The sequence below is a fragment of the Hydra vulgaris genome, chromosome 10, assembly GCF_038396675.1.
Source record: "Hydra vulgaris chromosome 10, alternate assembly HydraT2T_AEP".
NCBI lineage: Eukaryota > Metazoa > Cnidaria > Hydrozoa > Anthoathecata > Hydridae > Hydra > Hydra vulgaris.
In genome coordinates, this window is record NC_088929.1 from 4224993 (window position 1) to 4250772 (window position 25780).

At 26.1% G+C, this 25780-nt stretch overlaps 1 protein-coding gene across 2 annotated transcripts in view; it reads left to right on the plus strand.

Annotated features, from left to right (window-relative positions):
- LOC100201517 (rab GTPase-binding effector protein 1) overlaps positions 1–25780 on the plus strand; it is an 82481-nt gene that overhangs the window by 38957 nt on the left and 17744 nt on the right. The window contains exons 7-11 of one of the 2 annotated variants that reach the window (XM_065807103.1): positions 3165–3475; positions 10193–10261; positions 14455–14686; positions 24884–25062; positions 25191–25319. In XM_065807103.1, coding sequence (XP_065663175.1) covers positions 3165–3475; positions 10193–10261; positions 14455–14686; positions 24884–25062; positions 25191–25319 — 920 coding nt within the window. The remainder of the gene's footprint in view (positions 1–3164; positions 3476–10192; positions 10262–14454; positions 14687–24883; positions 25063–25190; positions 25320–25780) is intronic. The other variant, XM_065807104.1, reaches the window with a different exon arrangement.

Here is a 25780-nt window from a genome sequence, read left to right on the forward strand (position 1 = left end):
TAACAAAATTCAAATGAAGTATCTGTGACAGTGTTAGAGTTTTTTTGAAGACTCTATTGTGTTATATTTAATTTTAAAAGGGTTTTAATAGAGTATATTGCCATTTGTTGTTTTAGTTTTGTTCTGGTGTTTTTATTAGAATTTTAATTTATTGTGTATAGTGTTTTCTACCGGTGGTATGGTATGTGATTTATTTAGTTATTTTCATTTATATTGTACAGTAGATCTACACTTTTTATATCATATCAAAAAATATTAGTGTTTTACAAATTTGGGTATGGTTGGATTTTGGCTATTTGTAGTGAGCAGTATGAATTAGGCATAAGTCACGGGGTAAAGCATAAGTGGTGATGACATTTGTCTGACGGGATAAACTAGTTATAAGTGCTGATCCTCGTCGAAACGCCAGTAATAATAGACGCGACTCTGAGGAGATGTTTATTACTTAATCACTACACAAATTATGTTTATACATCAGCATTAATATTTTTTTTCATTCTGAGGTCTTACATAGTTGTATGCATAGTTTTTATTTTGTAATCCATTTTTTTCTTTTATAAGTTTTTGTTTGGTGGTATATTTGTTGTATATCTTTGTTCATATTTGTGTTTACAAAATAATTTTTTTATTATTGTAAGTACTGTTTGGGTGCATTTTCTGTCTTATTTATTTTTAAATATTCCTCTATTAATCTTTATTTTTGTCTTGACAACTGTCAAAATATGCTTTGTTCAAAAAATAGTGCTCCATTATTCTAATTTACTTCATTTCTTCCCTCAGGCATTCACTGCTTGTGTGTGAATTTGTATGCCAAAGTTTTTAAATAACAAATATGATACATTTAAAATGATAAACTTTGTATAAATGAATATGATACATTTAAAATGAGAATGCGATAAAATAATAAATAATTTAAAAGTAATAAATTCGATAATACTATAAATTTAAAATAAAAAAACTAATAAAATTATATGTAAACATAAAAGGAGAAAAGACACTAAATAAATTTTTGTTTTCTATAATTAACTATTAAATATTATATAATTTTAGATTTTAATGCCAAAAAAACAACTGGTTTTCTAGGAATAAAATGTTTATCTACTTTAAAAAAAAAACTATTAAATGATCTTGTTCTTGAGCACATAGCATATATCTGGCCTTTTGAGAAGAAAGCGTTTATGGTATAAGCACTAACTCTATTAAGAGTTTGACATCAAAAATCTTTTCCACAACAAAATCATATTCCCTAAGAAGGCCCTGAAAACTGCAACCAAGCAGGCACTGCAAACTGCAACCAAGCAGGAACTGGAAAGGTAGTTCAATGTTAAATTCAGTAATGTTTTACTTCTAAGTTTTGAACAGCATTTGTAAAATTCCTCAAGTTTGGGTATCATAGATGTCTTGTTTAATAAATACATAATAATTTGCCTTATGAATAGGCCATGTATAGAGTTTAAAGTAAATTATATCCTTTTTACAAAATTGGTAGAAGAAGTTGAAGAAATAAATTCAATCTGCATCCTTTTTTAAAATAGTTGTAGCTATACTTGTCATTGCAGCTGTTGCAGTTAAAGTACATTGGTTGCAGGTTTTAAAATTAAATAATTGTATGTACAACTGGCAGGACCATTCATAAGAAGCAATCTGGACTACATATTTTTATTATTAGGCTGCTCACCTTCAGCATGAATAGCATCAACATGACTTATTTAAATTGATTATCATTCAATAGCTCATTTTTCTCAATTTAATACCTAAACAACTTTGTCATCATTTTATGTGACATAATTTAAAAGCTCTAAAAATTTTAATTATAAAAAGTTTTACCCCTGTTACAGTGTAATTTTTCCAATTACAGACTATTTTCCAATTAAATCATTAAATTTTTCAATTTAATGATTTAATTTGATTAAGAGTTGCCTGCTCAGCAAGTATGACTGATGTTAAATGGTGAATGTAATCCTCCATTATGAAATCTTTAAAGATATAGAGGTTAAAGTTGCAAAAAAAAATTAAGATTTCAAATAATTTATAAGCATATTATATTCATGTGTTATTGTAGTTAATAACAACAACATAGTAACACAAAATAACACCAACACAATTAACCCTAAAAACTGGTTTTGTAATGTTAGCAGTGAAAAAAAATTATTTTTACTTCAATTGGGTAGAATTCCAGTTTTTTTTCCTGTTGACTAATTATTAAGAAAGTTGACTAATTATTAATTTTCAAATCAGGAAAGTTTAAGTTGAAACCATGTTTTAACGGTAGGTAAACTAATAAAACAATGACAAAGTATTTTATATATATAAAACTAAAAAAAATAACTAGAGAAAGAAAAAGTACAAAAAATTTTTACCAACTTTACAAAGAAAATATAAAATCCTTTAAATTTAAGGCTAGGAACAGATAGCTTCAATAAAATGAATTTTTTTTATTAATGTATTGAATATTATATATATATTATATATATATATATATATATATATATATATATATATATATATATATATAAAACTGTGATAATTGTTTTCTAAGACATCGGTAAATAATACATACATAGAATTTATTAAATAGGTACAGTAAAAACTGAATTTTAAAACTATTAAGAAATCTTGTTTTTTCAAAAATAAGTTCTAATAATGTTTAATCTATAAAAATGAAATATCAAATTAATAATCATAACATCATAAGAAAAGTAATAAATGTAAAAATGTGCTAAATTATCTTTAAGTCATTAAAAGAAAAATTTATCAGATAAAATAAATGATATGTTTTTAAGTATTTATAAATATATTACTACTATATTAAAAAGTTTGCCATTATTGAAAGTTGTAATAAACTCATCAAATGGTATTGCGCAGAAATTGAATGCAAGATAAAAAATAACATTGACAACAACAACAACTTCCTTAAAATATCAACCCTCAGTTTTTTATTTATTCAATATTTTTATACATGCTAAACAAATATCGTTATTTTCTACCAATATCACTCTTAGTCTCTCTCAATATCCTTATAAATCTATACCAATATCCATAACAATAATTTGTGTTAACCAATACCAAAAATAATAAAAAACATGGTAAAATAAAATAATTCACTTTGGAAATAAGTTTACATCTTCTTTGTTATCTGTATAAGTGTTTGTATTTTTTTTTAGTTTGTCATCTCTTGGAGCAAGAAAAATCAAACCATAAGGAACTAAAAGAGACATGGACACTTGCTAATGAACGATTTATTACTACTCATAATGCAATGCAAAAAGAATTGGAATTGATGCGTGAGGTGCTCACATCTCAACAACTTGAGCAAATCTCAAAGAGTCTCAGAAATAATTCTAGTACATTCAAACCAGTAACAAACTCAGAAAAACAAAAAAGCATAGAAAGTCTTATTAATTTTGACAAAGAAAAACTAAGCCCTCAGTTTTTGAAACGAAAATCACCTGCTATTGCTAGTAAAGTAAAAGCGGTATTTTTTTTTTTTTTTTATCCATATATTTAAACCAAAATTGAAAATTACAATTTTTTTAATAATTTTACAAAATTAGGTTAGGTGTCACTCATATAGTTAAAGACTAGTCATCGGAGTGACACCTAAATAAAATAAACAAACAAACAAATAAAATGATAAATAAAAGCAAGCGTAAATTAATTTTAAAAAGAAATGATTAAGTTATAATAAATTAAATAAAAAGACAAAAAAGTACGAAAACACTCAATTAATAACAACAGCGAACAACAATAAAAATAATAAGCAACAACAGCACAAATAATTACAAACATTACGCAAACGAAAAGGCAAACACAAAAACTTTTACAAAATAAAATAAATTATATTTGTTATTCTTCGCGGAAACAGAAAAGCGTAAAAAGTTTGTAGCAAATTATTTTCGTTTTTATTAGTTCTTTTTATTATTTTTTCGAACATTTTTTGAACTTCTTTTCTTTTAACTTGTTACTTCGCATTTAATTGATTGTTTTTGTCTTATTTTATTAAATCTATTTGTTCGTTGTACTCTTTTATTCATTTTCTTGTTTTATTTTTTCTTTAATCTTTTAGTTCATTTATGCCTGTTAATATTTTTGTTAGTTTACTTTATTTTTAACTTATCTTTTTTGTTCTTTAAAATTTTTTCCGTTTCTCTTTTTTCCCTTTTCACCGTTAAATAAATGCTTCTGCCATTTGCAGTGTCATTGCCATTTTATGCTTGAGTTATTTCTTGATGTTATGAGGCTTCAGTTATTTTTATAATTTTTTTGCAGTTTTTCATAGTTTTTATAAAAAGAAAATAATACTTTATGTTTAATTCAATTGTAGTGTTGTTTTTATTACATTTATTATGTTTGGTTTTTTTTTAATCTAATTTATTTACAACAAGGCTGCAAGCAACCACTAATAAGTTAGGAGTTACTAGAAAACAATGAATAGAGTTATATAGCAAATTTACAAAAGACTTCAAAAGTTGTATGTTGTATGGGTCAGGAAAACATGAAGATGGGAGAGAATTCCAAAGAATTAAAGTGTAGGGAAAAAACTAGACAAATAAAAGTTTTTAGAGACAAATACAGTCAAAGAATAAGACTTTACTGAATTACAAGTCAAGCAAGAATGAGTAAATGAATGATAATCCAAGAAGATGTAAAAAAAAGAGGACTCAGTGAGAGGGTTGCCATTCATTATTAAAGAAATGTTGATAGTATTGTGTTATTTGCAGTAAATAACTGAGTTTTTTTGGAGTTAAAATTAACAAGCTTCTGCAAGTCCCAAGCTGTCACAGACGTGAGATCAAATTCAAGACTTTTTGTCTAGACAGGAGTATAAAGGTAAGTTGTCAGCCATAATAATACCAATCTAGATGTATGATTGTAAGGATGATCATTAATGTAAGTAAAAAACAATACAAGATCTAACTTTGAGGTTACTGGAAATGATAAAGAGTATTGGCTTTCATGGATGACTTTAATACTATATTTAGAAAGAAATGATTTGGTAATCTCAAAAATTTTCCAAAATTTTTCTCAATAATTTTTAAAAAACGGGCTGAAAAAAGCAGACAAAAGAAAGAAAATTATGAACAAGCTTAACTATAAAATATGAAAAGAAATCTTAACGAAGAAGAATTAAAAAAAAAAAAAAGTTAAAAACTATAGCTCTAATAAAAAAGTCAACTAATATAATACTAAACAATTATAACTATTAGAAAATTATTTAATTATGCTTATAATTATTTTAAGGTTGAATAACTTTGATCTTTTTTAATAATTTTATAATATTAATCATAAAGTAAAGTCATCAATAAAATTTTATTCAAACATAATCATAAAATACAAAAAAAAGTTTTAAGTTAAAATAAATTTTTTATAATATTCTTTATTAATTTATATTTAACTTTTTATTTATTTAAAACAATCATTAAAATTTGTTACTTTATTTAAAAGTGTTTAAAATTTTGTTGTTGTTGTAAATATAGTGTTTTTTATGTTTTTAGTATTTATTTAAATAATTATTTATTTAAATAATAAAACTAATTTAAATAAAGTTTTATTATGCTATTAAAATAATTATTATGAAATATTAAATAAAACTTTCATTTATCTCAAAACTTTTTTTTTCTTAATGATGAATGTATATGTTTTAAATCAATTTGTTTTATTAATTTTATAAACAACACCATAAGTTAATATAGTCGAAAACATAACTTTTTTTTTTACATTAATATAGTCGAAAACATTGTGTTTTGTAAATTTAGTGTAAAGGTAAATAAAAATATTTAATTAGAAAGTTTACAAAACAAAAAAAAACTTTGTTATGTTTTCGGCTATATTAACTTAATGAATTTAAATTTTTTTTTTGAAACAGATCATTGATGCTGATATTAACTTTCTGAGTTTTAAAAAAAAGTTTATTGAAACACAACATTGTCATCGTTATTTATAAAATTAAATAAATTAAATAAAATTAAACAATATTACAAATACAATATTACAATATAAACAATAAATAAATTAAATAAAGCTAAAACAAATTGTTTTAGAACATTTACATTCATCATAAAAATAAAATACTTTTGAAATAAATAGAAATTTTATTTAATGATAATTTATTTAATAGCGTAATAAATAGAAATTTTATTTAATGATAATTTATTTAATAGCGTAATAAATAGAAGTTTTATTTAATGATAATTTATTTAATAGCGTAATAAATAGAAATTTTATTTAATGATAATTTATTTAATAGCGTAATAATAATAAATTTATTTAATAGCGTAATAAAACTTTTAAGCGTTAAGTGTAGTGTAAAAAACATTAGAAAGTTTACAAAGCATTATAAAAAATAACTTTGTTATGTTTCAGTCTATTAAATTTAAGTATTCTTCTAAAAGTTGTTGTTTATAAAATTAATTTTACAAATTGTTTTAACAACATTTACATTTAAATTGTTTTAACAACATTTACATTCGTAAAAAATATACTTTTTAACTGTATAATATCTTTTAATAATTTAAATATTTTTTATAGTACACAATCATTAAAAGCAATTTCTCACTTTATTACTTTATTTCAGCACAGATTTTTAAAATGTTTTCAAAAATCTAAAAAGCAGTGATCAAGCTGTTGAAAAAACAAATTAAATGCGTGATCAGGAATAGCATGCAATTGCACGCCTTTCCTATCCACGACTGGTTATGAAGAATGCCAAATTTTATTGTAAGCTATACATATTTCAAGACCAATTAATGCACAATAATGCACATCCCTCCATTTAATGCATAATAGAATCTTTCCGTCACAGCAGTTAGCAAGTGGGCTGTAGAACGAGAAGATCAAAAACTATATTGATTGTCATAGAGTTAGACTCAAGATGAGATTTCTGAAATTTGTTGATTGAAAACTCAAATATCTTGCTAATAATAGAGAGAAGATAGAATTGAAAAGAATTGGAAGATTTGGTGGATTTGGGGTATGAATGTTCTCTAGAGTTTTTACAAATTGAAACCACAAATGCTATATTCATTCGCAACAAATGCTATATTCATGCAGGCAAGAAAACAAGGTTTGTTCACAACATTCACAAACAATTGAACACTCATTCACAACAAATGCTATGTTCATGCAGGCAAGAAAACAATTCAAGCACTTTTAAGCTATAGAAGAGTTGAATTGAGATATGACTTTATCAATAGAAGCTAGAGTCATTTGGATGTCTAACAATGGGTTAACCTGTTTGATGGGAATGGCAGAAAGAGCGTGGCCATTAGAATCAAGAAGTAAATTAGAGATTCGAATTAGCATTTTTTTGCGTACAGTTCTGCCTAATATTTGGGAAGCTAATTAGATCAAACCAATAAGTTAAAGATGGAATGTTCAATTTTCCTTTGTTAATAACATAATGGAATGGAGGTAAGTGATTAGGATTGTTAAAAGTCAACTATTTGAGTAAGAGGTTGAGAAAGTAGTTTCAGCGGTACTAGAGCCTACAACAACTAGAGTGATTCTAGAGCATTTCAGTGTGATAAGCATTAAAGTCACCAATAACATCAATATTGATTCTAATAGCCCTATTAGAATCAAATTATTTTTTTTAAGTGCTTTCAAAATTGCTAAACAAATCTTGCATTTATTACCTGGATGAGAAACACTGAGTATTTTTTTCATCATAAAAATGTTTTCGAACTTGAAATAATTTTTAACTTATAAAACTTACAAATTTTGTTTTTAATTAATAACATTTTGAATTAAGTCTTATATAAATATTTATTTTTGTTTATATATGATAAATTTGTGTTTTCATAAACAAACTCTTAGTACACAATACTCCATTGCACATTGATATTGTATCTATTACAAATGCAGTTAACAAAAGCAAATAATTCTGCAACTCAAAAAACATCAAAAAAATTTGGATTTTTGATTACTGTTTGAATTTGTTATTTAAAATAAAGTGTTAGAAGTTTTACAAGAAAAAAAGTTAATGTAAGAAGTTAACAACTGCATAGTTAAATTTGTTTTTTAAACAAAAATTAGCTCTGTTTATAATATGTAATATATTTTGGCTCTGTTATTACTCTGGTAACATACATTGGTTCTTTTTATAATATGGTGGTAATATATTTGTTCCCAAGCATTTTTTCAGTTGTGAAGCCTACAACATTAAAAATATATATATATTGAAAAATAAATTTAAGCAATAAAATATTAGAAGTTTTACAAGGAAAAAAAAAGGTAATATAAGAAGTTAACAACAAAATAGTTAATAAAAAAAAAATAACACTAAAAAAATACAAAACTTTTTAAAGATAACAATAAAAGTAAAATAGTAATATTTTATTTGTTATTTTGAAAAATAAACTGTCCTAATTTTTCATCTTTCTTAAGTTGTGGTAATATTGAAGCAAAAGTGCTGAATAAACTCAATTTATCTGTTGATTTAATGGTCCTTTTTAATTGATTTTTCAATTGTTTTATGAAACTAACCTCCCATCCACCCAGCCAAACAATAATTCTCAATTTGTCAATATTAATGCAAACTTGGTGAATTGTCAATTATAGTCCCAATAAAATGTTTGAATTCTTATCTTACTAATAATTTATGTGAATAGTGGACAGGCTTTAAGTCAGTCTCAAAAATGTAGTTATTATTGCGTTGGTAAGGGTTGATGAAAGGTATAAGATTCTTTTTAATAACTTAATGTTCCTCAACACCATTCTCAGTAATTAAAATCATACCATCAGCTTGTATACTTTTTAATGCACCGCAACCTAATATATAGTGTTAGCTTTATCATTGCTATAAAAAATAATAATAACATTCTCTGGCGTTGAATCTGGTTTCAGCTAGAAATATAATTTGTCATCAATCACAATTAATTTTCCTCTAAAATCCAATACCAGTTGAATTTCCTTTTACTTTTGGTTTTTTTATTTTGAGTGTTTAATTTATTTTTTTAATTTAGCTTATTTATTTTTATTAATTTTTTGCACTTGTAATAAGTATTAATGAAGTATATTGTATTTCAAGTTTATGAAAAGTTTTTCTTTGTACTGTATATTTTTCTGCATAGACCTTATTTAAATAATGTCTAACATCAAATTTTTTTGCATATTCCTTACGATTTTTATAACTTTTTTATGATTTCTTGTTTTCTCATTTAACTTATGCATTCTGAAGGCAAATATTATTTGTGATTGTTTATTGGTGCATCATATTATTCGTTTGTTAACTAATTACATGATAGCTGCATATCAATATTATCAATGTTTCTTTAACTAAAAAATTGTGTTAATTTACACTCTTTTAAATGGTGTTGAATTAATGAGGGTCAAAATGAATTAAAGGTCTGATTCCTCAATTTCAACTAACTACTCTGTTGCAAAATAGTTTTCTTTTCATATGTCTTTCTTAATGTCTAAAATAGATTTTTTGAAAATTAATAAAAAGAGGGGAGGGGGTTAAGAGGGACAAGATCCTAATAAATGTAAACCTAATAAATACCCCATTCTGTTAATTTAGTACCTTAAAGTACATGATTTTCTTAATGATAAAAAGTTTCAATATTTAATTAAAGTACGCAATTGAATACTTTTTATAAAACTATCAACAACAGACTACAGACAACAGACTTAGTTTAAATTAAAACATCTTTGAAAAACTGGTTTTTGAAACATCTATGAAATAAAATTGAATATTCAAAAGTCATAGTCTATTTTTTTTGCAATTCTTTTTTCTTTACTTTACTTTACAAGGTTTGTTTTGTTAAAGTGTTGAGAGATGTTTGTGTTGTTAAAGTATTGAGAGAAAGTTTGTGTTGTTAAAGTGTTGGTTCAAGGTTTGTGTTGTTAGAGTGTTGAGAGAAGGTTTGTGTTGTTAAAGTGCTGTGAGAGAGGGTTTATGTTGTTAAAGTTTTGAGAAAGTTTTAATAAAAAATGAGCTTGGGAATTAAATATGTATTAATCAATTAAAAAGAAGTTTTTAACAGACACCAAAAAAAAAGTAGATCTAGAATTAACAATACTGGTTTTAACCATTAAAAAGCACACAAATTAGAAATTAAAAAGCATACAAAAGAGAGAGAAGCAGGAGAGCTAATAATAATGCTACTAATAGGCATTAGTAAAATTTATTTTTAATATATTGTTATATTTCCAACTTGAACAAATTTAATGGTTCTTATATTAAAATTAGAGTATATCTGGAAGAATTTTTGACTCACTCTTTCCAGCTGCCAGAGAGCTTAATGAGTTAATAAATAAGGTATGATTTTATTTTGAAGTTTTTTGAAATAAGTTTCCTCTTTTTTGAAAATGGTTAAAAATATGTTTTCATTGTGTTATTTTCGGTCAGAATATTAAAAGTTATTATATTTTTACTCTCGAGTTCTTTATACAAGTAGGGGGGGGGGGGGATAAAAAATAGGGGGTGGGAATTTTAGTCCAGATTTAATAAACTGGGAGGTTTTAATAAAAGAAGAGGGGAGTGGGATTTTTTTTCTTTCTTTTAAACTATTTTTTTTGTCAGATCGTGAAAACCTCCAATCTGACACCATGTAACAATATAAGTATTTTTTTTTTTTTAAATTTCAATTTATAAATCCAAACTAATATTTTTTACAAAACATGCATAAAACTATATAATTCTAATGTGGCTTATTGGTCAAATGCGCATTTTCTAACAGCTGTTTTTTCATAATTTCAATAGGATTTAATATGCTGATATAAATTTTATACTTTGGTGGGAAATTAACCAAAAGCTAATTTTCGACAAATTGAGATTTACTAGGTCGAACAAAAAGTTTCAATGTAAACAAGTTTTACAAAGATTTTAAAAAGATTTTAAAAACCCGTTTACACTGAAAGTTTTTGTTTTTATCGGTGACTGAAATAATAATTTTTTAATTTGTAATGCTACTTTTCACTGCATTTTTTTTTAGTTTTGAGATACAAGTTTTTTGTTAATAAGAAGTAAAAATTTATAAAGGAGGAGGGGGGGGGAGGATTTTAATAAACTTCGGGTGGGTGGAAAAATTTTGAAAAAGTTAATAAACACCTCCTCTACCCCTCATTGTATGAAGGGCTTGAGAGTACAATTAATAACAATAATAATGGTAATAACAATAATTATTATTGTTGTTATTATTTTTATTATTATCATTAATAATAAAAATATATTATTGTTATTTATATTATTATTAATATTATTATTATCTAAAATATAGATAGGAACTACAGGTGGTTACCCTGAATTTAGTATGATGTACCCTGAATAATTGCCTGAATAATAACTGAATATGAAGTACCTTGAATAATTAGTATGATAAAACTTCTTATATACTCTAAGGTCTCAATTTTTTAAATTCTGGATTTTTTTTACTATCTGAGAACTGTAACAAAAAATAGTTCAAAACTTCACAAAATAAAATTATTAAGTTATAAACTATTACTCTACAAAACAAAAATATTCTTTTTAGCTTTAAACACTAAAAAAGCTAATGGTATTATAAAAAAATAACAAGAACGCTATGATTAAAGAAAATATGAAAAATTATTGAACCTGAAGATCTTTAAGGTTGCTGCATTTTAATGTTTACATTTTAAAATCTGTCAAGGTGTGTACATTTTTTAGATTTGACGTGTAGATTTATAAAGCATTAATTCATTCAACTTCTTTCTCTTCATTCTTTTCAAATTATTACATGTAGTTGTGTATATCTTGAATTATTCAATGAAATTTAAAATATGATGTATATATTGCAAAAACAATATTTCATAAAGATTCTTATAATAAATAATAATATTAGGGGTATTAAATTAATAGGTATTTTAAATTTATAAATTATAATTAGTTTTCAAAAAATTAATCGATTAATAATTAATTTTTAAAAAATTAATCCATTAATTATTAGTTTTTGAAAGAATAATTGATTAACAATCACTTTTCAAAAAATTAATCAGTTTTTGATTAGTTTTTGCAAAATTGGTGCGTAACGCCCATTTCATGGGTGACCCATATCTTGTTGCATTTTTTCATAAATGATGCACCATAAGATCAAATTCAATCATATATTGCATATAAATAAAATTATAAATTATACACTTTTAAATAATATAACTTGTCAATAACAATATTAACTATTTTTTCTTAAGGCATTCAATTATTTATTCTAATCATTCCATCATTTATTCTAATCCACCATTTATTCTAATCCGCTATTTATTCTAACCATTCCACCATTAGTTCTAGTCATTTCTACATTTATTCTAATCCTTCCACCATTTATTCTAATCATTCCTACATTTATTCTAATCACTCCACAATTTATTCTAATCATTTATATATTTATTCTAATAATTCCACCATTTACTTTAATCCACCATTTATTCTTATCTGCCATTTATTCTAATCCACAATTTATTCTAATTATTCCACCATTCATTCTAATCATTCCTATATTTATTCTAATCATTCTGCCATTTATTCTTATCATTCCACCATTTATTCTAATCACTCTGGCATTTATGCTAATCACTCAGCCATTTATTCTAATCACTCCAAGATCATAATGAAATGCACATAACAATGACACACCTTATAGTTTCGCCTGAAGTCCACTCATGAAGAGAAATTAAAATCCTTTCACTAAGTATTTTTTTTTTTTTCTGAAGCTCTTGAGCAATTTTTAACTTTGTTGAGCTTGTGTATTTCATAACAGTTGCCTTTATAGCATGTTGATCATTGGGGATTTTAAGTCCTTGAGCTTTTCAGTCATTTTAAATATCTTTACTATTGGCTAAAGTTGTAAATATAATTTACAGCTGTTTAACAAGCTAATACTTCTTCAGCTTTGTTAATTATTTTATAACAGTAGGCAGCAGTACTTGGCTGTATATTTTTTTATATTCTGACCAAAACAATTTTGGTCAGAAAAATTTTGTTGTTCTTTCCAACTAAAATTGTTTCTGAAACAATTTTAGTTGGAAAAGTTTTGCATTTGTGCTCTAAATGAAGCTTGAAGTCAACGAATGGAGTTTGATTTTGGCTGAACAATGTTTGCACTTGAATATTGATTTTTCTTTGCATTCTATTAATAGAAGCTTCCAAACTTTAGAATGAGTTTTTTCAGACGGCATTTTAGATAAGGGTCAGACTACCTTACTGCTGCACTATGAATTATTTGTTTACATTTCTCACCGACACTAGAAAGATGAGAATAATTTTTGTTGGTTGCTAAGTTATAAATAAAAAGAATATTAGCAATGTTATATTTTTAAGACAAAAAATTAATCGATGAATGGTTTGTTAATTAATCAATATTAATTTCTATTTTTGTTTTTATATTGATTAATCTTTAATCAGGTACCTTAAACAATATTAGTAAACAAACACTTTTTGTTTTCTATATATTACTGTTCTTAAAGAACATTAAACACTCTTGTATTTCCCATTACTGCAGGAAAGGTAGGGTGGGGGGTCTTTCTTTATATATAATTATATTGAAATATAAAATATTACAGTAAAAAGTTTTTAACTTTTTTACTACTTTTTAACCCTAACCCAGACGTTTTTACTACTTTTTAACCCCTAACCCTGACGATTTTACTTCTTTTTAACCCCTAACCCTGATGTTTTTACTACTTTTTAACCCCTAGAGTTGACGTTTTTACTACTTTTTAACCCTAACCCAGACGTTTTTACTTCTTTTTAATCCTAACCCTGACGTTTTTACTGCTTTTTAACTCCTAACTCCGACGTTTTTACTTCTTTTTAAACCCTAACCCTGACGTTTTTACTTCTATTTAATCCTACTTCTGACGTTTTTACTACTTTTTAACCCCTAACCCTGACATTTGTACTACTTTTTAACCCTAACCCTGACGATTTTACTACTTTTTAACCCCTAACCCTGACGTTTTTACTACTATTTAACCTGTAACCCTGACGTTTTTACTAGTTTTTACTACTTTTATATACTTTTATTACGTTTTACTACTTCAATTTGGTTTACTGTGGGACAAAATTTTGTAATTATTCTATGTTAATAAAAATATTTTTCACTGTTTAGTTTACTGTTACAAAGGACATAAATTTGTCAATTTACCTCGTAAAAAAAAATATTTTTCACTGTTATAAAAAATTGCATGAAAAAGCATGTACTCGGAATATTTTAATTATATTTTGATTTATTTAACCTTTCTCTTTATTTGTGGTGCTTAATGTATTTTCTGTGTTTTTATTTTATTTGTTATGGTTGTAATATTTTTTTTAATTTTATAAACTATTCTGATGTGTACATTTATTATATGTACTGATCCTAACAGTTACACAAACATACTAAAACATTTTTTATTTGATGTGTTTTTTATATATTTTATATAATGTATTTAATTGTAGTATTTAATATACTTTTTGTATAAAATGTTTATTTTCTGTGTTTATTATATTTTATATAGGACAAAGAAAAAAATAGGAATACCAATTCACCAAATTTATTGTTATCCGATAGTGATGATGACATAGAGCAAGCTATTATAAAACAAAATCTTGATCGTTACAATATAGAAAAAGCAGAAGAAGCATTTGTCATGGAAACACCTGTAATTAATCAGTCTGAAAAAAGTTTACTGGGACTAAAAAAATCTTCATCTCATGGGGATATAATAAATGTTGAGTCATCTTCACAAGGTAAAGGACTAGTTTTTATTAGTTTAAGAAATGATCAAGAAAAAGTTATACAAATCTGACTTAGAAAAAGCTTTAAAGTGATTCCTTGGTGCACAGTTTGCCAGGCAGTAAACAAAAGTAAACAAGGCTCGAATTAAGTGGTCACAAATTGCAATATCTGGAAATATTTCTGGTCATTAAATTCACCGTTTATTAAAACCATGTTTTAATGAATTGATCAATATTTCATATTGCAAAAATTAATGTAAAAAAAAATAAACAAATAAATTTACTACTGCAAAAATAATAAAATTTTAAAATATTGTTTGTTTAAACATCAGGTAATTTAAGGATTACAAAATAAAAAGTTATTTTATATATAAGAAAAATTTGTGCATTAATTTCAATCAAAAAAAAATTATACTAATGCTATTTGCGCATTGTATAAAACAGTAATAATAATTTTTGTTTTGGGGTAAACTTTGAGGAATTATTTATTTTAAATTATAAATTTATTAATTGATAGTAAAAATAATAATGAAGTTATATTTTTAAATTAAGTTGTCAGAGTTTTTTTGTTTTGTTTAAATAAAAGTATAAAAAGTTTAAATTAGTTTTTATATATTTTTAAACTCAATTTTTTGTACATATCTGTCATGAACTAGTTGAATTAGCCTTTTTGTTCTTGGATCCAGAAAACCTATCCACATTCATAAACCTGATGCAGTTCATCGCGCATGGTTTATAGCTAAGAGCATATATTACCTTAAGATAATGCTTTTTCTCAATCAGAATAAGGAGCTTCTAAATCTGTACAAGGGAAAAATCACAGGTAGAGAGGATGGCCAATTTCATCTCAATTTTTCATGCTCCTAAATTTTTGATTACTGCAAACTTAGACATTACTGCAGTTTAGAAAATCCTCAACAGGGTTGTTAACAAAGGAAGGTCTAACATTCAATCTCATTATTATCTCATTATTATCTCATTCTAACATTCTATCTCATTATTAACACCACATTATTTAGAATCAACATTTATTGAAATAATTTTTTCTAAAAAATCTAATATTATTGTTGGTTGCATTTATAAACACCCTTGCATGGATATAAACGATTTTATAATTATTATGTCTGTCCTACTTCAAAAAATAAATGCTGAAAATAAATCGGTTTTATTACTAAGTGATTATAATATTGATCTGATACAATCAAATAATGACACTGCAACGTCTGATTTTTTAAACTTGCTTTCTTTTTGTAATATTCACCTTTTTATCACTGCCAACCAGAATTACTAACCACTCTGCTGCAATCAATATTTTTTCTAATTTAATAACTAATAAAATTATTTCAGAAAATTTGACAGCTTCAGTTTCTGATCACTTACCTCATTTTTGTATTTGTCCTAATTTTAATAAGTTATTTATACCACGCAATCACAATTTATATCGCAGAAATTTTAAAAATTTTAATAAAATAAACTTCAAATCAGATTTATTAAAAATTAATTGGGATAATTTTATAGAGAACAGTGATGTTAACTCTTGTTTCCAAACATTTATTTCTGAAACAACCATGAACCACTACGCCCCGCTTAAAAAAGTTAGTATTAAGAACTTCAAGCGTCGGTTTAAACTTCGGATTACAAAGGGAATCTTAAAATCAATTCAAATACGCAATCTTTTAAAAAAAAAAAAATGTTAAGATCAAAAGATATTAGGAACATAAACAAATTTAAAACTGCTTTCAAACAATGTAAATACATGATAATTACCTTAATTAAGCTCAATAAAAGAATGCATTTTAAAAAGTACTTTACAGAAAATGTAAAAAATCTTCGCGAAATTTGGAAAGGAATTAATAATTTAATAAATGTCAAAAACTCTAATAACTCATCTGCCCACTGTTTACAAGATAATGAAACATACATAACTGAAGCAAATCTTATCTCTGAAAAGTTTAACACTTTTTTTACAAACGTTGCACAAAAACTTAAATCCAATATTCATTCGTCTTACATAAACTATGCAAAATATCTCCAACAAATATTCCTAAAGTTTCATCTCTTATATCTAATTTGAAGCCGAGAAAATCAATAGGCCCAAATAGCATTCCCACAAACATTCTTATCGATTTCAACTATGAATTTTCAAACATTCTTTCTAAATAATTTATTATATCATTCGTAAATGGAACTTTTCAGAATGTTCTAAAATTATCTTGTGTTGTTCCAATATTTAAAAATAGCTCTAAATTTTTATGTACTAACTACAGACCTATTTCTCTTTTATCTAACATTAGTAAACTTCTTGAAAAACTTATGTATTCTAGAGTGTACTCTTTTCTTAACTCTTTTGACTGTTTAAATGAATTTCAATTTGGTTTTTGTTCAAAATATTCTACCTGCCATGCATTGATAAGTTTAACTGAAAAAATCAGGAAAGCTCTCAACACTGGTCATTTTGTTTGTGGTGTTTTTATAGATTTACAAAAAGCTTTTGATACCGTTGATCTTAACATTTTGATTTCTAAATTAGAACACTATGGTATTTGCGGTGTTGTAAGTGACTGGTTTCCCTCTTATCTTACAGATCGGAAACAATTTGTAAGTATTAATGGTTATAATTCTACTAATAAATCTGTTGAGTGCGGTGTTCCTCAAGGTTCTGTTCTTGGTCCTCCTACAAAAGTTATTAAATATCTCGATGTTTTGATTGACTGCAATCTCTTGTGGAATTTTCATATTGATGAGCTACGCAAGAAACTAACTCGAGCTAATGGCACAATTTCAATAATTCGTCATTATGTTGATAAGTTCACACTAAAGAATATTTGCTGTGCATTATTTTTATCACATCTTAGTTACCGTTGTCAAATTTGGGGTCAAAATGGTAACTATCCCATCAAAAAATTGGTGTCCTCTCAGCGTCAATCCATAAGAATTATAAACTTCTAACCTTTCAAGTCAGAGACATCAGAATCTTTCAAAAAGCAAAAAATTTTAACCTTTCCAGCGCTTGCAAAATTTGCTAATCTTCTTTTTGTTTTTGACTCTCTTAATAAAAATTTACTTTCTTCTATAAAAGACTTTTTTAAAGAAAGTAGAATAATATATACATGCTCTGCTAGAAATATATAATGGAAAACTTAGTGTACCATCATTTAAAACTCAGAAGTATGATAAACATTCTGTTGTCTATCAGTGCATTTGTGAATGGAACAAGAGTCTTGTATGCATAGTGAATAAGTTCAAAAAACTCCAACTCCAACCACCTTTATCAACTTTTCTTAATTTAAAACAAAATCAATTTAAAAAAATTCTAAGAACAATTTTATTCTAACTTATTGACATGATTTTCACTAAATATTTAAAATATACTCTTATTTTTTTTTTAATATGATTACTACAACTATTATCATTAACTTCTTGTTTATTTATTTTTTATTATTATCATCAAAGTATGATTTTTAAAGGTTTGCTTCGTTTATGTATGTTTATGATTTTTAAATGTTTACTTAGTTATGTTCTATGTGCGTATGCTTATTATTAATCATATTATATTTAAAAACTGTTGTCACTCCTTTGATCAGAATTCTGTTTAAGTGACACCATCCTTATCAATCATTTAGTTATTATTATCAAATACTTATAACTAATTTACTCATTATATTATTTTATATTATTATCATTTTTATATATATATATTTTTTAGTTTTTTTTATTAAGCAGTTATTTTTACTTACTACTACCATATATATATATAATATATATATATATATATATATATATATATATATATATATATATATATATATATATATATATATATATATATATTATTTTTTTATTAAGCAATTATTTTTACTTACTACAATCAAGTTATGAATTTTATTATTATTATTATTATTATTATATTTATTATTATTATAATTTTATGGTATGGTTTAAAAAAGGAAAAAAAATATCTTGTTGTTCTCATTCATGGGACTGATTTTATTACCTCACCCAAGGATAAGGCAGAACTATTTGCAAAGAACTTTTCTTCTAATTGGACTCTCAAATCTTATGGCTATTCTCTTCCTATATGGCCAATATGTTAGGATGTCTAAAAAATTTATTTTTTTAATGAAATAAAAACCAAAATTGAAGAACCATATCACCTAGTTGTGTCAGCCCCAACTATTTGCCATCGTTTACAAGAAACCAGTCTTTGAGGCTGTATAGCAAGAAGAAACCCCTTGTTTCAAAACAAAATCAACTAAAGCAATTAGGGTTTGCAAAAATGATTTTAATGATTTTTGGGGGGAAATTCAAAAAATTTGGGTTGCAAAAACTGTAAAGCGATGTCAAAGACTTGTTAACAGTATGCCATCAAGATCTGTTGAACTATTAAAGAATAAGGACTACCCAACAAAATATTAATGCTAGTTTTAATAATTTGATGTAGACTTATATACAGAACTATTTTTTTATTTGATTTGCTATTTATTTCTTTGATCACAAATTTTCGTTGAATTTAGTAAACTTTTCTTTTAGTAAACATTTCTGATGTTTTTGTAGAAAATGGTTATAAAAAAACAAGCCTGGAAATCATTTTATAAATTTGAAATGGATAAATGTTGAAACTCAACATTTATCCATTTCATCAAAAATACTGCACCTTCACCATTGGTTCCAAGAATTGGCCTGAAGTTAAGAAAAGTTTTCAAAAAAACAGTTTACACACCAGTCCTTAAATCACCAAAAAATTTACAACATACTTACCACAAAAAATAAACCTTCTCTTCCTATAAATTCTTATGAAAAGTGTGTACAAACTTGAAAGCTCCTGCAAAAAATGTTGTATCAGTGAAACAAAATTAAAAATCTCATCTCATATTTACCAGCATTAAAAAAATACATACAAAGGAAAATAGATAATTCAGCAACAGTAGAGCATTCAAAAATTGTCGGTAGTTGGTAATTTTGCATGGAACAATAAATACTCTAAATGTAGAGCTCAACAATTTTAACAGGAATGTGAGGAAGACACTTGAAATACAATGTTATAAATCTGTATGTATGTGTGTATATATGTATATATATAAGTATATGTATATATATATATATATATATATTTATATATACATATATACATACATACACATACATATACATAAATATATACATACACATATATACATGTATGTATATGTGTATATATGTGTATGTGTGTGTGTATATATATATATATATATATATATATATATATATATATATATATATATATATATATATATATATATATATATATATACACACACATACATATATATATATGTATATATATTAGGACTAATTTTTATTGAAAGTTTTCAATAAAAATCTGCCCTAATTATTTCAACAAAATTTATATAAATTTATATGGTGCTAAAGTTGAAAAAGGCTTTGGTTTTTATTCACTTAGTAAAACTAGTTTTTGTAGTTAACTCTTAAACTATTTAAATTATCACAAATGCATAAAAAAAAAACAACGTTTTTTTCCTTAAACTATAGTACTTTGGAATTTCCCATTTTTATGTTTTCCTGACTCATACAGTTTCATTAGTCTTCTGTCTTCACATTTCTTTCTACTGCTTTCTTGCTCTTAAACTCTTTTCTTCAATTTCTGTTCTCAATCTTATCATTAGCTATTATTATATATATATATATATATATATATATATATATATATATATATATATATAATATATATATATATATATATATATATATATATATATATATATATATATACAGTATTGGCCATTAATAACAATCCACCATGGTTTTTTTGATATTATTCGACTTTGATTGATAATAAATCAATGATTGTTTGACTCATTTCAAATATAAAAAGTGTAAATTGATGAGTATCATATTTTCTTTTAAATAAATATAGATTTTCATAAAAGTATCAAACGATGCGCTAATCATCTGGTTTTTTTTAACACTTACCTCATAATCTAAAATATTTATAATGGCCAAAATTAACTATCCACTCTATTATTTCAAAATTCCTTCAAAACTGCGTTTGTCTTTGAGTAAAACTTTAAAGTTATTTGCAAATTAATAATTATTGTTAGAGAGTTTTTCTTAAAAATTGTTACAAATGTTTAAAAAGTTTGTGTAAATGAAATATAAAATTTAGCATCTAATTAGCAACTACAACATTTCAGCAATAAAAAAATCAAAATGACTGGAAAAACTATTGATAATATGACAAAATGTAAAATCATAGCTATGAATGAACAAAACATCTCAATGAGAAAAATTGCGAAACATTTAAACACAACACATCCACCTGTTAGCAGAATAATCAACCGATATCATGAATACAAAACAATTGAAAATATTCGCGTCCTCGAAGACCCACCATTTCAAATGAAAGAAATGAACGTTCACTTATTCGCATAGTGAAAAAAAGTAGAAAGTTATCATCTACTGATCTCAGTCGAAAATGGCAGTATGCTTCTGGTGTTGTTGCTAGTCTTCGAACAATTAGAAGAGTACTACAAAAACCTAATTACATGTGGCGAGCTGCTTGCAAAAAACCCGTCTATCAAAAAAACATCGGAAAGCAAGGAAAAACTGGTGCTTAGCTCGAAAAATTTGGCCTAAGAGCATGTGGCACAACGTTCTTTTCAGCGATGAAATGAACAATGAGGTTGATTCAAGAAAAAACCGAGTAATGCTGAGAAGAATACCACATGAAAGAATGCGCCCAGATTGTTCTATGTATAGAAAAAAACAAGGTAGTGGCAGTATGGGTATCTGGGCCTGCATGAACTATGAAGGTGTCGGTTGCTTCAAACTATTTGATGGCAGGCTTGATTCTCAAAGATATTTAGACATATTGGATAATTATTTGATGCCTTATATTGACATTTTCCGAAAAGACACGGGAATTATCTTCCAACAAGATAACGCTCCATGTCACACTGCTAAGATTTGCAAGCAATGGTTTGAAGAAAACTACATTAAAGTCATGTCTTGGCCTCCCAATAGTCCAGATCTCAATTGCATAGAGAATTTGTGGTCTTGGTTAGACCACAATCTTGGTAAAATTGAAATAAAAGATCTAGACCAGCTGAAAGAAGAAGTAACAAAATTACTAAATAATGTTCCAAAAGATATTACTAAGAATTTAGTGAATTCCATGCCGAAACAGATCAATGAATGCTTAAAAGCTAAAGGATTATCAACAAAATATTAATTTTGTTTTTTTTTCATTTTTTGTGTATTATAATTTTTTTTTGTTCTTATAGTTAGTTAATTTTGTTGATGTGGTTTGTTTATTTTGGCCACATTTTTTTTTGATACATATGAACACTTGTTTTCATTTCAATATATAATTTCAAACTTATATTCATACTACAATAACATGATGGAATGTTATTAATGGCCAATACTGTATATATTAGTAGTAGAAAATCACTTGACAAAATTTTTTTCCATTTAACATTGTGTTTCATCAACAAAGAGTCATCAGAAATCTTAAATATATATAAATAAGTTTAATTTTGCTGTGAGCATATATTCAGCAAGAGTGCTCAATGAATGATATCAGAGCTATATAATTGATTTTTTGACGAGATTAAAAAAATAACTACATGATTTTTATCATGTAGTTCATGGAGTATGAGAATCATGGAGTATGCAAGACAGTACAATGACAGATGAAACAGAGTCAAAACACTCCATGATTGAGAAAAATTGGATAGAAGTTAGTGAAAAATATTTTTAGTAATTGATAAAAAATTACTTATAAGTATATGGAAGTGAAAAACTTTTAAATATAAATGCTTATAAAGCGTCAAATTTATCCTGATTTAAAAATAACTACATGATTTTTAGTAAAAATCATGTAGTTATTTTTTTAATCTCATCAAAAAATCAAATATATAATATATATATATATATATATATATATATATATATATATATATATATATATATATATATATATATATATATATATACAGTATTGGACAAAACATTTGCAACCAACATCGAACAATGCTAAAAAGTGTTCTTAGTTTTACATGTCTTAAAAACGAAACGAACTATACTACCACAGCAAACAGTTCAGGAGTCTGGAGTCATAGCATGCCATGACATGAGCAATCAGCTGACAGGTGACAGCACACAGGCAGAATTTCGTTGACAAGTGCCATTTTGCAGCGAACAAAACAAGTGCAACTTTTTTGGTTTGTTTCATTTTCTTAAGTCTGGTCCGTGTCAACGTCACCGAAGTTTTTTAATAATTAAAGGAAGTATCCAAAAGTTTCCAGAAGTTTCCAGAAGCATGCAGAAGCTTCCAGAAGTTTACAGAAGAAGCATCTGGAAGCATCCAGTAGCATCCAGAAATATCCAGAAACATTCAGAATCATTCAGACGCATCCAGAAGCTTCCAGAAGCATCGAAAAGAAGCATCTAGAATCTTCCAGAACTGGTTCACACAGGTTCTTTTTACTATATAAGAGACATGTAAATCGATATGTAATTCAGTCAGTATATGGAAGTCAATCAGTCAGTATTATCAAGACAGTTTATCGAAGTGAGTTTTATCAAAGTGTTTTATCGAAGAACATCAATACAAGAAGTAAAATACAACAAGTATTTCATTACATCAATACAGTCCACATCCAACCAAGACGTTGTGTTCCACAGAGCATTATTGTATCATTACAAGGTAAATATAGCATGGTAAGCCTTGAGAAGCGTGATTATTTATTTTCATTATTTTCATGACTTCAAGTGCAAAAATGGCTCCCAACAGTCTTGGATTGGAACTAAGAAAGAAAATTATTGGCGATTACGTAAGTGGAATGTCACAAAAAAGTATTTGTGATAAATATCGCATGAAAAAATGGACTGTATCAAGACTATGTTCCAAATATCGTTCTACGGGGAAGTTGGCAGTAGATAACAAAGGTGGAAGACCGCGTTCCACCACTTCTAGAGAGGATTCTATGATCGTCAGATCCGTCAAGAAGGATCCCTGGATATCATCAGTCGAAATACAAAAGCAATTAGAGCTGCCTGTATCGGACCGAACAATCGGACGACGTGCTGTTGAAGCCGGATTGTTTTTTCGACGCCCTGCAAAAAAACCGCTGATTTCACTAAAAAACAGAAGAAAAGACTCCTGTTTGCTACATCTCATATTGACTGGAATGTGCAGAAATGGCGAACTGTCCTGTTCAGTGATGAATCCAAGTTCAACATCATTGGGAGCGATGGCATTTGCCGTGTACGTCGACCGGCCGGAAAACGCCTCGATTTACGTTACTGCCATAAGACCGTGAAGCATAGTGGAGGCAATGTAATGGTCTGGGGGTGTTTTCCTGCTAACGGTCTAGGTCCAATACATCGAAATGATGGAATAATGGACCGTTTCATGTATAAAAATATCCTGAAAGATGTTATGTTACCTCATGCTGAATGGAATATGCCAATAAAATGGGTTTTTCAGCAAGACAACGATCCGAAACACACTGCAAAAGTAGTCAAGCAGTGGTTTCAAGACAACCACCTTTCAGTGATGGATTGGCTGCCTCAATCTCCAGATCTCAATTCTATCGAGAACCTGTGGGAGATCGCCAACGGCAGAATTAATCGTGAAGGTGTTCGTAATAAGGATCAACTGTTTGAACAAATCCAAAAGCCCTGGGCAGCAATTCCACAAAGTTTCATTGATCACCTGATAGAATCTATGCCTCGAAGATGCATGGCTGTGATCGACAACAAAGGATTCGCCACGAAATATTGATAGCAAAATACAGCTTGGTCAACATTTTGTCGAGTTGCACTTGTTTTGTTCAGAAGGAAAACAACTTATTTTAATACTTTTGATTAATTTATTAATTTTCGTGTACAAATAATGAACTTTGTGATGAATAAAACTTGAAGAACTTTGTCTCTAAACAGTTACATAGTTATTTCTCTAAATTGAAAAAATGCAGCACTTTTATATAAAAAAACTAAATTAGCGTTATTTGGTTGCACTCGTTTTGTCCGATACTGTATATATTATATATATATATATATAATATATATATATATATATATATATATATATATATATATATATATATATATATATATATATATATATATATATATATATATATATATGATGTCTCAAAACTTTAAAAATTTTAAGTTTTAACTTATAATTAATTTTTTTTGTAGAATATTTACAGGAAAAGTCTTTATCACAAGGTGATGTTTCTTGGATTAAAAATCAAGATGAAGAGTCATGGAGTAATCAAAGTAAGAATCGTGATGAAGAATCATGGAGTATGCAAGACAGTACAATGACAGATGAAACAGAATCAAAACACACCATGATTGAGAAAAATTGGATAGAAGTTAGTGAAAAATATTTTTAGTAATTGATAAAAAATTACTTATAAGTATATGGAAGTGAAAAACTTTTAAATATAAATGCTTATAAAGCGTCAAATTTATCCTGATTTTAAAAAAAAACCTATTTCAGGAAACAAGCCAACTGAATCAATGCATGATGTGTCAAAATTATGAAAAGCAGTTGCAAAGACTCCAGGCTGAGTTTATGATTATTAAAGAAAAAGAAGAGAGACTTGAAGTTGATATTGAAAAATTGAAGGTTATAAAATTTTTTAAACATAATTTTTTTCACAATTTTTAGAAAAAAGGTTTTTAGTTAAATAAGCTTACTAAAACAAATTATTTATTGAAATAATAACAAAAAAAGTATTGTCATTTCTTCTTCATTCATTTCTTCTTGTTTTCATATCTCAGACTAATATTAAGCTTATGATTTTGCTAAGTTTTTTTGTCATAAAAATATCTGGTTTGAATAATGAATGTGTGTAAAGTCACTGTAGAAATTTTTTTAAATAAATTAATTTACACATGAGTTGGGGTTGTTTTTTTCCATTTCATTTTATGATGTCATTTGAGACAAAATAAAAATCTAAACTTTTATTTTTCTTAAAAACCTCTATTTAAAAAATGCACTGTCATTAATGATATGGTATGACATTATTTTTAATGTATTTTTCATTAATCCTAATAACAGACTGTATTAATAATAAATATTTTATG